The sequence below is a fragment of the Molothrus aeneus genome, chromosome 3 (genome assembly GCF_037042795.1).
Source record: "Molothrus aeneus isolate 106 chromosome 3, BPBGC_Maene_1.0, whole genome shotgun sequence".
NCBI classification, from domain to species: Eukaryota; Metazoa; Chordata; class Aves; order Passeriformes; family Icteridae; genus Molothrus; species Molothrus aeneus.
Genome location: NC_089648.1, coordinates 9,150,855 through 9,163,475, shown reverse-complemented (window position 1 = coordinate 9,163,475; position 12,621 = coordinate 9,150,855). Strand labels below are relative to the sequence as shown.

At 38.0% G+C, this 12,621-nt stretch overlaps 1 protein-coding gene across 3 annotated transcripts in view; it reads left to right on the top strand.

Moving 5' to 3' along the window:
- The window catches only part of MACROD2 (mono-ADP ribosylhydrolase 2), an 853,439-nt gene that overhangs the window by 183,696 nt on the left and 657,122 nt on the right, over positions 1–12,621 (top strand). For all 3 annotated transcript variants that reach the window (XM_066546232.1, XM_066546231.1, XM_066546230.1), the window contains exon 4: positions 621–650. In XM_066546232.1, the coding sequence (XP_066402329.1) occupies positions 621–650 (30 nt within the window). The remainder of the gene's footprint in view (positions 1–620; positions 651–12,621) is intronic.

Sequence of the window (12,621 nt, the reverse complement as noted above, 5' to 3'; positions counted from 1 at the left end):
TAATTTGAAGGACCATCTTGTATCACCATGCTCTGAAAATTGCTTTTCATAAGTGATTTATCAAGTTCTGGCCTGGGTAGCTGGATGGTTACAGTGCTGAGTCAATTAAGCCTGCTGAGGGAAATCCCAGCTCAATTGCACAAACCCTTTTACATCAATGGAACCAGGATTTCTCATCATCATCCCCAAAGGTCCCATGGCATAGAAAACAAGGAGAGATAATCAGAAGTTGCATCAAAGTCTATTTAAGTTTCTCTACAATGGAAATTTTAAACTAATTTGGTAATCACAAAGGAATATGGTTTATAGAATTAAAAATGCAGGATTGTAATTTCGTAACCTATTCAATGCATTAGCTTTAGTAATTGTATTATTGTTTTATTTATTAGCTTGCATTTTCAAAGATACTGCAAAGGTAAAGATTGTGATTGCAATTTACAATAAGTGATTGTTTTTGCATTAAGTGTTTTCGGGTAAGGGAAGAGTAGCAAAGTTACTGAAACAATCTCCTGTGATCTACTGGACAATCTCCTGTGAAACATCTTCTGTTTTGGTTCCATGTATATTTAGGAAGCTCAATGCTAATAATTCTAATATTTCCCTTTTTGTTTTTCTTACAGCTAATTCCAGCCTTCTTGGAGGTGGAGGAGGTGAGTCTTTGCATAATGCTTAATTCACTTTTAAACAAACATGAAATATATGCTGGACCAATGCAGAGCTTAGTTGGTTATAAAAGAATAAAAGTTCAAAAGTTGGAAATAAAAATTTATTAGATGGAAAAATTCACCAAAGTCCATAATCTTTCCTATCATCAAGAGGTAAGGTTTGCAACTGCTGCTGAATTTGGTTTCAACTCTGGGTCAGAGTAGGGGCTGACTAAAACATAAAGAAACTGCTGAACTGCCTTATGCTGTGTTGTGTTTTTAAGTATTTAGGCTTTTTAATTTACCCCAAGGGGATCTCAAATGTATGATTAATAACTAATTTTAACAGAAATGTGGAAATATTAAAATACAGTAAAATGTAGTTATAGGAAATGAGTTTGGCTTTATCTTTGTACTTTTTTTTTTAATATTGTTATAGTTTAAACTTGGTTGCTTACCTCACTCTGCTTGTCAGAATAATCAAGTAGATTTTAATACAAATCTTTGGTGCAAGTCAGAGATGCTACTAACATGTCTACTGCTAAGGCAGGGATGCTCAAGTAGATATCATTGTATTGCTTCCAAATACGTGGATGCTGGTTTATTTTAGCAGATTGATGCTATTTTACTTTTGGTATTTCTGTAGCACTGTGGCTGTAAAATCCACGTGAGTGGTAAAAATTCAGGCAAGATGAACTCATAAAGAGCTTCATCTCAGTTTCAGTGACTTCCCCTGCCACCCAGAGGGAAGTGAGAGAGCTCAGTTCTGGAAATTTCCCAGCGCAGGAGCAATACAGGCAGCAACTAATGCTGCTTCCTGATGGGAGTTAAAAAAACTCTATGATCAGAGATTACATATGTAAGGGTAAAGGAAAGGGCTCTGTAAAAAGACAGGAGATCCCTGTTGCTTGTGAGGCTGCAGGCTAAGCTGTCAAAGCTTTTGTTTTAACTGAACAGGCAGCTCTTATTTTGGACTAGAAAAAGGTGCTTGACAACTAAATAAAATCATCTAAATAAAACCATTCACATTCCTCAGCTGTGTGTCTGGACATTAAAGTACAGGGCAGCCTTACCTGTTAATCCTGTTGGATTAATCTGTTTCTTTTGATTTGAGTTAGTTGTTTGCAGTATACCAAATTTTTCTTTGTTTAAAAGATAATCCTTTAGGAGGTAATCCTTTGCTAGCTGTTCCTGTTTCTGCAGAGCTGTCCCTGTACCTCCCCTCCAGCACTTGCTCCCAGCTGGTAACATTGAAAAAAAATATAAATCAATGCAAATGTTCAAATTCTAATCAGGTTCCCAGAGCACTGCTGCTGCTGAAAGGATTTGGCTATTAACTTTCCATGTTATTTATTCAGCTGGACTGTACTTCAGAAGTTGATGTCTGTTCAGTGTGGCCCTTGATAATGTGGCTCTCCCTCTGCAGCAGATGGGATGAGCCTGTGCTGTGGGTCAAATTAGGATTTTCCATGTATTTTATGTGTTAAAAGTGGCAATTAAAAAGATGTTCTCTCCCCTCATTGCAGGCTGAGATGATGGCAGCCCAAGGTGATGCTCCCCCTCCCTCCCTATCTCCTCCTGCCCTGACATCCTCTGGGGCTTTTACTGCCATTTTAAGAAATCAGTGCCTTTGGGGTTATGGGGAAGCTGCTGTGTGAGGGTGGGTTTGGGCATGCAGTGAGTTCCTCTGGGTACAAGCTGCTGCAGCAACCCATGACCAGAACCCCAGATCCTGTGACCTCTGGTGGAAGGATAACCATGTACCCTCTTGCTTGTGGTACAGGAAAAATACCAAAAATACCAAATCTGACAGTTTTAGGGCTTAGAGGGTGACTGCTCGTGGCTGAAGGGCTGCATGTGTGGAGTTGCCATCCTCCACCCATGGATAGGGTAACTGATGTCCTCGGAGTACACTAGCTTGAGATTTCCAAATTTTCTGAATAAAAATCCCGAGAGTTTCGTTGCCAAAGTACTCCAGATTTTGGACAGATGCCACAGGGTGCATGTTTTGAGAAGGGAAATGTGTGTGCAGTCTGCAGGCCAGATCCTGCTCAGGGGTACACAAAATGAAGGCAGCCCTGGCCAGCCAACCACCTTCCACACGCAGGTGGAGCCTGGAGCCCCTGCTTTTGGAAAAATGGCTTGGTACTCTCCACAGGCATTTTTCTGTAAAAGAAATTGTTTGATTCCCAGTGGAATGGTTGTGGATTTTAAATTCTGGGTGTATTTTTTTTCTTTTATCCAGAAGAAAGTGATGGTAGCACTCTGCGTGAAATATTGATAGCGAATTATTAAAACTTTATTATATACGTAAACACCAAAGCCTTCTTTTGATTGCAGATGCTGAATATTTATGATAATGCATAATACCAGTGTAGTTTCTCCAATAATGGGATTCAGATCTCCTTGGTAGTGCTTGTTAATTTAATCTCTTTGTCACTGCTGGAGGTATGAGTACACGTCTTAGTTTTACAGATAAAACTGGAAATTTCCACTTGTCCAAGCTTATGCAACAGGTGTGGTGATTTTGAGCTGCTTTTGAGCTGTTCTGTGTTTGAAATCTTTTCAGAACTAAACTCAAATGAATTGGAAAGGGTTATTTGCACATCCTGATCAAATGTTTGCAAATCACTTTCCCTGGGTGTTAAAACCATTTTCTTGAAGAGGACCTGCTAAGAAACCCAGTGGGCAACATCGTGGGTGAACATGGTGCACTGGCTTGCAAGTTCAGGGGCTGGTGCTTTTGGGTGGCTGCTTATCTTCCCTGTGTCACCTCAGAGCCACATCAGGGCATCCCTGTGCTTTGATTTCCCAGAGCTGGAGCAACAGTTTGTTCTTGCATTTCCCATTTAAATGCTGTCTGTTCATTTTCATGACCATTTGGAATGAAGAGATAAAAGCAGAAAAGATACCAGAAACAATTTTTCACAGAACTGTTAATCATAAAATCAAGAAACCCACAATGGGTTCTTTAGTTAAATATAGATGTTGGAGGTTTTTTTCTGCTTTTCAAATAACTCTGAAGTTTCCAGGATTTCATTATGAGTTTGGTGAGTGAGCCTTTTTTCTTTTTCATTCTTTACTGGTTTTAATAATTGATTTTTAATTAGGAGGCATATTTCACTTTCAGGTCTAGATTTATCACAGATTCAGCATCTCACTGCTAATAACTTGCATGGAGCATTATAACTTATTTGTGCATCATGTATTATTTGTCCCATTATGTTCAACAATGCAAAGGTGAAAAATTTTCAAGAAAATTACTTGCATTTGGAGGGAGTGAACAAAAACTCAGTATTTTGAGGAAAAAGTGTAAGCTCTTTTAAAAATGTGTCCTGAATTTTGACTTCAGAAATCCAAATGCTCTATTTTGCATGGCAGTCTTTTTTCTTTACACTCTTTTACATTTGTGTCAAGGAATAAAAGCATATGATTTCATTTATTTTATTCAAGCAAAGTGAGCAAGTGCTGAGGTTTGTCCTCCCTTATGGCTTTGGGTAGTCTGTGGGGATTTTTTTGGGTATTGTGCTCTGCTGTTCCCACCTAATATTCAGTTATTTTCCTCATGGTTCATTTTTCCTGTACTTGATTTGCTGACTGTAATCATGTTCTTGTTGCATGCTGATTTCTGCATTGGCTTGATTTCATTGACCTTAAATTGAGGGTGTATTTAATTTTGGGATTTTTTTTTGAACCTCCATAAGATTTTGTTGCCTATGCTAGAATTTGGGAGACATCACCTTTTAGTGTGTCCTATTATGATCATAGTTTCTTTCAGCTCTGTACTTAAAACTGGTAATTTTGTCTTTACAAGCTCAGAGAGAGGACAGGTTATATTGGCAGTCTCTTAGAAGCATCATTTGGACCCAGTTTAAGTTGGTTGCCCCAGAAGATGTCTGCTTTTCTGTTTCTCTCCATCTCTCTGTTTTGTCCAGTGTAACTAATTTTTTTTCCTAGGGCTTTTGCAAGCATGGAAAAAAATTAATTCCCGTATAACCATAAGTATTTTAGTAGATCTTAAATGCAGGCCAGACTTACCTGTCCACCCTGCCAAGGCAGGCACAGTTTTAAGCAATTATGATGGCATGGGGAGCTTGTGTTCATGGGCACAGCAGGGAGCTGGGTTTCCCTGTACTGCATTGCATAGACCCTATTTTGAACTTGGGATTTGCTGCTTTTATGTTATGTTATAATAGTGACACAAAAAAGTGTTTTCTCCTGAAAGAAATTAGCAGACTGACTTTTATCCTGCACTTGTGTCCCTTCAAATGTGTCAACTGCTGTTTGCCAGCCACCCTGTCTATTTTTCAATTAATTGTGAGCTACTGAGCTAAAAAATCCAGTGATTATCCAGTCAGTAGTGTCAGGAAGGAACAGCTGACACAAATATCTTGACATCCTCCCCTTAGCCAGGGATAAATTTTTACTTTCATGGCTGTGCCTTAGGTACTTTACTGGCCATGTCCAGCCATCTTCTGGTAGTTAAATCTCCAGCAAAAAAAATCCCAAGAAAGGAGGTTTTGCACTTTCTTAATAGTAACTTGATAACAGTTTACTGAATGGATATTAATGACACTGAGAAGTGAAAATTGTACAGGAGAAAATTGGAGGCAGGAATGAGATAATTTGCAGAGCACCCTGTAGCAGGATATATATGACAGCAGAGGACTTTAAATATGAGACTCGCCCTGCACTCTCCCATTCAAAATGTGTATCAGGAAGAAGACAAGCCTGTTTTGTCCTAAACCAGGACTAGATGCTCTCTGTTTTGGATTTCACAGGGCTTGGGTTTGATATTTACATAATTTAAATGCAAGAGAAGCAGGGGTTTAAATCCAAAGTTCAAATTTGTGCATGACGTGGGCATAACATGAAATGCATCCGTGAGAGGGAGAGGAAAGAGTTTGGGAAAGGAGCACTGACAGGATTCTTTCATCAAGAAAATAAGCATTATTATTTGGTATTTTGTTATGTCAGTCTGTTGGCATGTTCCTGTATCATGTCAAATGCATTTGTCAGATTGGGGTGTGCTCACAACAACTGGCTCCATGGAACAAATGTGCTTTCAGTTGCTTTGTACACTGCATTGTCATAGCCTAGGTATGTAGATAATGGTTAGGAAGGTACAAAGATTTTCCTGGTGAATAATGACCACGAGGAGAACTGATAATTTAAGGCAAATGGCCATTTGCCTTTGTTGCTAATTAATCCCTTTTTGCTGGAAGATTGCTGCTACAATTCTGTAGGGTTGTTAAAGTGTTTTATCTCCTTTTACTATTTGCATGCTGTTCTTTTTCATCTCTGTAAATAGAGTGGGTTTGAGAGGGCTGTATCCACAAGTTCCCCCACTGTGACAGTGCATCAGCCAATTAAAATGTTAATATTTATGTGGTTTTTTCTGCACCTCTGTGATAGTTCCATTGGTAGGCCAGTAGCTCAGGGTAGACTGTAACCCTTTCAAGGTGTTTGGTTCAGCCCAAAATCTTGTTTTTCATGAGATTTTTGTTGTATCAGATGAAAGCACGTAGATTTCTCAGTAATTTAACATCTTTTATAGAATTTATTCAAAGTTACTATGCAAGCAAAGTCTTTCTTTTACAGGTCAGTTATTCCCTCCCTCCCTCCCTCTCTGTCTCTCTCTCTTTCCCTCCCTCTCTCTTTCCTTCCTTCTTTCATCTGTGTATATATGTTTAGTTTTAGGTTTTGCCTTCTGTTATTGCAGTGGAGTTTTAGTTGAGCCTTAAATGAAATTAGCAGATTTTCACATTTTGTAGTGCATTGAGAGATATAATGATGAAAGATCTATAAATAAATATGCACAGTTCATTTCAAAGGACCTGAACATAAACTGCTCTGGCTGTATTTAAAATGTGTGCTCTACTCCAGTTTCTTTTTTGTTTTTGTTAAAATATTATATATATTTTGCTCTTTGGCTAAATAGGGTGCTGGCTTCCTTTCTCCAGTCTTTTTATACAATCTTATGGGTAATAATCATAAACAGGAAGTCTCTGGATTGATTTTAAGTATTTCTCAGTTGTTGCCTAATTGTATCCTGCTAATTACTCTTTCCGAGCAGTTAGTTAAAAATAAATAAATAACTTTTATTTATAGGAATTGATACAGCTATACGATCAGTTTGGGTTTTTTGATTTTTTTGTTTTTAAATACATGTTCAACCTGTGATTCTTTAAAGGGATGCTCCTGTTCCAGCTGGTGTTACAGAAATGTGACTGTTTCATTTATGAAAATAATCTAAGATTTTGTCCATCCAGGCATACTCACTGCTGTCCTCAGCTTTTTAATGCTGCTGCATTGCCTTAATTGGGCATTGGGAAGTGATGTTTTATATTTCACTCCTCAGTTACTGAGTGCTGAGTCCACAGCACTCTGAGCTCACACTCAATTGGGAGATCTCTTTCTGCCTCAAGTAGACCATTGCACTAACTCTCCTCATTTTGTTTAATTTCATTATGAGGTAATTACAGTGTTATGTACTCACAACTAAAGCATGAAGATAAACACTGTCTGCTCTCTCTCTATACACGACTTTCATATATATATGTGTGTGTGTGCATGTCACTACAGATGTTTTTATTTCATCTTGCAATTGCTTCATGGAGTCAGATTTAGCATGTGTGTACCTAAATAAATGCATAAAAATAGGACATTAATTTTCTTAGACTGGGACCTTTAGTTCATGGTCATTGAAAATTTGAGGCACTCTTGATATAAATCCAAGGTGAAAAGGCAGGTGGTTATGTAAGGAATGTATTTCTTTGCTTTTCCTTTTTGTTTCATCTTGGAGGACAGAGCTGCAAATCTGGGAGAGAGATCAGAAACCTTCCCTAAATGACAGATACCACGTGATGTATGAGGCAATTCACTGTCCATTTGCTATGTCAATGCAAAGTGACCTAAAAATATCAACACTTTTTCCCCATGCACACCCATACACGTGTGCCTCACGTGTCTTGAATGTAGAAAACACAGTTTTTCCATTTAACAAGGTGCTGCTCAGTCATCTTAGGAACCTTCTTCCTGTAGCTGAAGGTGAGGGGCACAGTTGCCAAGGGAAAACAGGCTGGGAGTGCCAGAAGTGATGCACATCTCTACAGGTTGCAGTGAGAATGAAGTTGAGCATTTGAGTATATATATGCACCAGTCTACAGATGCTTTTTAAAATCAAGCATTTGGTTGGTTTTCTTAATGAAAAATCTGTAAATTGGGACATCTGTCAAAGTTGTTCAGTTTCATGCTGAACAATTTTGACAGTGTCCTTTTTGCTGAGGTAAGAATGAAGTGAACACGGCAGGAAAGACATGATTTGTTAGGCTCAAACAGTGGGTGGTGATGTTTTTAAATCTGTTATTCAGAGGTAAGATCTACAGCTATTTTCCTGGTCCTGAGGAGAACCAGGAAAGGAGGTCCTGTAGGAGGACCAGGATACAATGGGAGGAAAATGTGAAATGCAATTTAAAACATTTAAGATTGTTTTAATTGGTTTTACAGAGGGGTATTGAAAGAAATAAAGTGAAATAAAGGAATGATGGAAGTACTTGAGTTGTAGATATAGAGGCACTTTTGAAAATCAACCCCTTTACTGAAGCCTTCATGCTGGTATGCCTAAATACAAAACAAAGTCCTTAATCAGTACAATGTTCCTTAAAAGTATCTGTAAGCCCTAAGTGCATTAATTTCTACATCAAATGTGTATACAGGTGTGAACATGAAGGCATAGAAAAATGGCACCAGCTGTTTGCTGATTCTTGTTGGTTATTCTTTTAAAATGTGCACTTCCAATAAAATGAGAAAATGGGCACTCACACCTTGCAGAAGGAGGGAGAAAATTGCTGTACCACTGTCTGCTGATGTACTGACCCCAGAGGTCAGAGATTGGAGATTGTCATGGTCCTTAATTCCCCACCTCCTTTAATGAAAAGAATTTACAATGGTTTCTTCTTTCTGTTTCTAATAAAAGTAATTACAGCTTAGTCACTATTATTTTCAAAGACAATTTTGAATAAAACTCAGGATTAAACTACAGAGCCAAGGAAAACCCAAGTATTGAAATTACAGATATTACAGGAAGAGTTTACAATTCTCCTCTTGCTGTATAGAATGAAGGAATATGAAATCAGGTCTGCATTCACCTCTCACCTTCTATTTCAAATTTTCTGCTCTTTCTGCAGAGCTTCACTTCTCATTTATGAGCTGCTCTTTCCTGATCACATTTTTCCAGAGTTCTTTCTTCTAAGCAAAGTGCTTACAGATTATAACCTGCAGCTTATCAAGAGCCAGGAAAATATCTGGCAGAGTAGATGGCAAGATAGTTGAGTCTTGGAAAAATCTGTCCTCTTTTGTTTGCAGTGTTCTTTTCTTTCCTTCAGCTTTAAGAACCCTGTATCAGACAGTGTGAAGTGGGATGAACTTGTGGCATAATACAGAAAATGAAATGTTGTGATTGGTAATGAAGGATTAAAACTCTTACATCTGTGGAGCTGCTTTTTAAGAAACATTTAGTGGAAGAACTGCATGTACAAGTCTGTCTTTGCTGTTGCACATCTTTTTGAATTGATAATATTGGGTGGCAATGCAGCTTAGAGTTGCTAATTTTCATTCTAGTGACATATGGAAGACTACAAAGTAGACAGCTCTTGTGATTTAAGAAACAAATAAAAACCTCCCTGCCCTTTTTAGGGCTTCAAGTTTAGCTTGAATGACTTTGTAGCAACAACTTAGACTTCATTTTTAAAACTAAATGTAATGGGGAAACAGTAACCTGAGATGTGAAGTGACCAGGGCCAGTAACTGCTGAAGGGGGTGTGGACATGAAGGAAAGCACATGGTAAACCTCGTTTCTGTGAGCATTATTATCATGTAGTCTAAATACTCCACAGACCTAATTACTCTGTGAACAGAGAAGTAATGTTTTCTCCAGTTTCCAGTTGGAAAATGAGACTAGGAAACCGTATGTTTTGCAAAAGGTCTGTGTAGAAAAGAGCAAAAAACAGCTCCCTGAAGGCAAAGAGAAAATGTGAAAACCTAGATCAGTTTTGCGGGTAGAAATTTCTGTTCCTATTTAGAAGTAAGAGGAATTTTAATTTTTGTGTGAGTGTTATTGGTAGAAACAGGATGATGTTTGGAGGAAGGGAAAACATACTCTGCTGAGAGCAACTCTCTCACAATTAGACCTTAATTGGTGATACAGCAAATCCTCTAAGGGAATGGCAGGACTACCAACTGGAAATAAGTACTGCTAGATAAACAGTTCTGCACTAAGGGACTAGAAGGGAATATAGAACAAATGTGATGTATTCGAGGCTACTGCTGTTAGTAATTCTAAACAGACAAAATTCACTGTTCTTACTTGGGCCTTTTTTTTTTCATTATGTTAGAGAAACACTATTTCTAATTTTGATTTGTATAGTATTAATAAAAATGTGTTTGTAGATATTTGGTGATTAAAAAAAGTTTTTTGCATTAAGAAAATATCTAATTTTATTATCAATCAAGTCTAGCCTTTTTCAACAGCTGAAGAATTTCAATGTTTCTCCTACAAAAAATTGCTGTCTTATGATTATATATAGAATAGTTGGATTTTTTTCTTTGGACAGTCATCTAATTTACATATTTTTCCTTGTTCTTTATGAAAATGCCTCATAGTGTGTAGGGTTTATAATTCAAGTTTCTTTTAAACCTGATTTTCTTTTTAAAATGATGTTTTTGCCATTTGGACTGGCAGATCTGTAGTGTTGTAGTTTTGGCTACATATACAGTAGCAAAGAACAAAATATTTTTTGTCACACTTCTGTTACAGTTCAGTCTGTTCTTTTACATTATCAGCTTGTTTCTCTGGGCTTCACAGAGGCATCTGCTTTAATTTTTATTGGGCAGGGCTGCAACTTGGCAAACTGGGGTAAGCTTCCCAAATAATTCACAAATGTGGCTGATTAAATCAGTTATGTCTGGGCTGAGTGATCGATGAACGTATTATGCACACACAATGTTAAAAGAATGTTATAAAGGTGCAAATCTAAGTACTTAAAGTTAGGAAGTGCCAAAATTCAAGTTGCCTGGAGGCTCACAGTCTCTATGCATGTATGTATGTACATGATATTGACTTTAACTGTGCAACTTCACTGTTCTTCCAGCTGGAACATCATCTCAGTCATCCTCCTCACTCAAACCAAACCCAAGGTTTACTTGTTGAATATTTCAAGTCTGGTCTGCAAACCAGTATTTGTTCTGGTATATGATTTGATAAGTAAATTAAAGATTTCATAGGTAGTTTGTCTTCCCCAAAACAATGGTGTTACCTTCACCAAAAGAAGAAGAAAAAAAACAAACCCAGAGATTAACATCAGAATTCTAATTTTAAGGCCCAGGCTATACAGCAGAGGGCTGATTTATTTGAAGAGTGGAAGTCCTTTTGTTTCAAAAAGTAGGTCTGATAAATACCAAGCAATTCTTCAAACTGGAGTTTATGTAGTTTAGGATATCATGCCAGATTATAAATCATCCAATTGAAGTGTACCTTGAGATTCCCACCTTCTTCTCTACTTGTTCCCAGTCCCACTAGCTGCATTTTACAATTTATTGCTCCTTTTTTCTCATCCATTCTGAAGACTGCAGGCCTAAATTAACATATTAAAGAGGAATTGGGTTTAGGGAGCATTTTTACTTAGACAATTTTAAACTGTGGCCTTAAAAAGGTGCTTTGATGTGATTAAGGAACAGAGAGCTGATTGAGAGAGGAGTGATGGGTGTGGAAACAAGAGTGGAGGGGAAGAGATGAGTGATAACTTCCTCTGCTGCTGGGCAGATGGTAATGTGAGACTGTGTTCTCAAACATTTGGGGTGCAGGAAGTGATTGTCCCCTTTCTAACTTTTTGCCTTAATGTTCACTTCTAAAAACAAGTCTCCAGTCACAGTTCCTCTCTGCTCCTGGCTTACTGTCCAGTTCCTTTGCTGGGAAATGGTTGAATTTTAGTCCCAGGCCAATTTCCCAGATTCTCTCTCTCTGAATTTGCACGACTGTGCCCTTTCATTGCCAGCTTTATTCTTATGCTATATCCTAATCATAGCCTTAGTCACCAGTCCCTCTCATCTTCAATCATATCATCAGTCTCTAAATGCAGGTAGTGGCACTTCTTCCTTTCACCAGTTTGTGCTGGGGTGAAGGGAAAAGTGTTCTGAGCAGGCAGTAATTTCTTAAGCCAAATGAATTCATTACACAGGCAAATGAAAGAGATCTGCCAATTTCAGAGCTGCTGCAAGTGAAAGAAAAGTTTACAAAAGCCTACAGTTGTGGTTGTCATCTTTGTTTATCTTCCCATCACAATTTTGATGTAAAAAGTTTAACCCAGTCCAGCTGTAGCACCGTGGTCACTCTGTCTGCTGTTCCATGGCCTTTAGGAATGAAGGTGGTATTGTCACTGTAAAAGGATAAAACCCCTGGTGTTACTACCTTCTTTGTATTTCTTCACCCTTGATGACTGGGCAGTAATTTCTCTGTGGGGATTATTTGTCCAAGGATGGGGCCCCTGTTCAATCCAGATTTAACCCAGCTGCAGTGGAATTTCACCCTTCTCTGGGCTTACAAGCAATTAGCACTGCAGGCAGGACTGCCTGCCCTTACAGGGAACAAAAGATGCAACAGAAAACTTTTCCCTTGAAATGGCAGCTGGACAATGAATTGGAAGATTAATCAGAAAGTTATTTCAAAGTGCTTTTTACAGCAAGGAAAAGTCACATGTCCTCACCCTGAAATAAGATGAGAGCTCTTACATGTATGAGTTTATACATAGATAGCTGGTGGAATGAGTCTCAAAAAAAGGGATATTCTTAATAACACCAGCTACAGATAACAGTCATGTGTGAGTTTTGAAGGAAATTTGTTCTGATGATGGGTCAGTTTTCCATCAGGAGCTGGAAAATTGATAACATATGATTATTCAAAAAAGATTATATCTGCAAA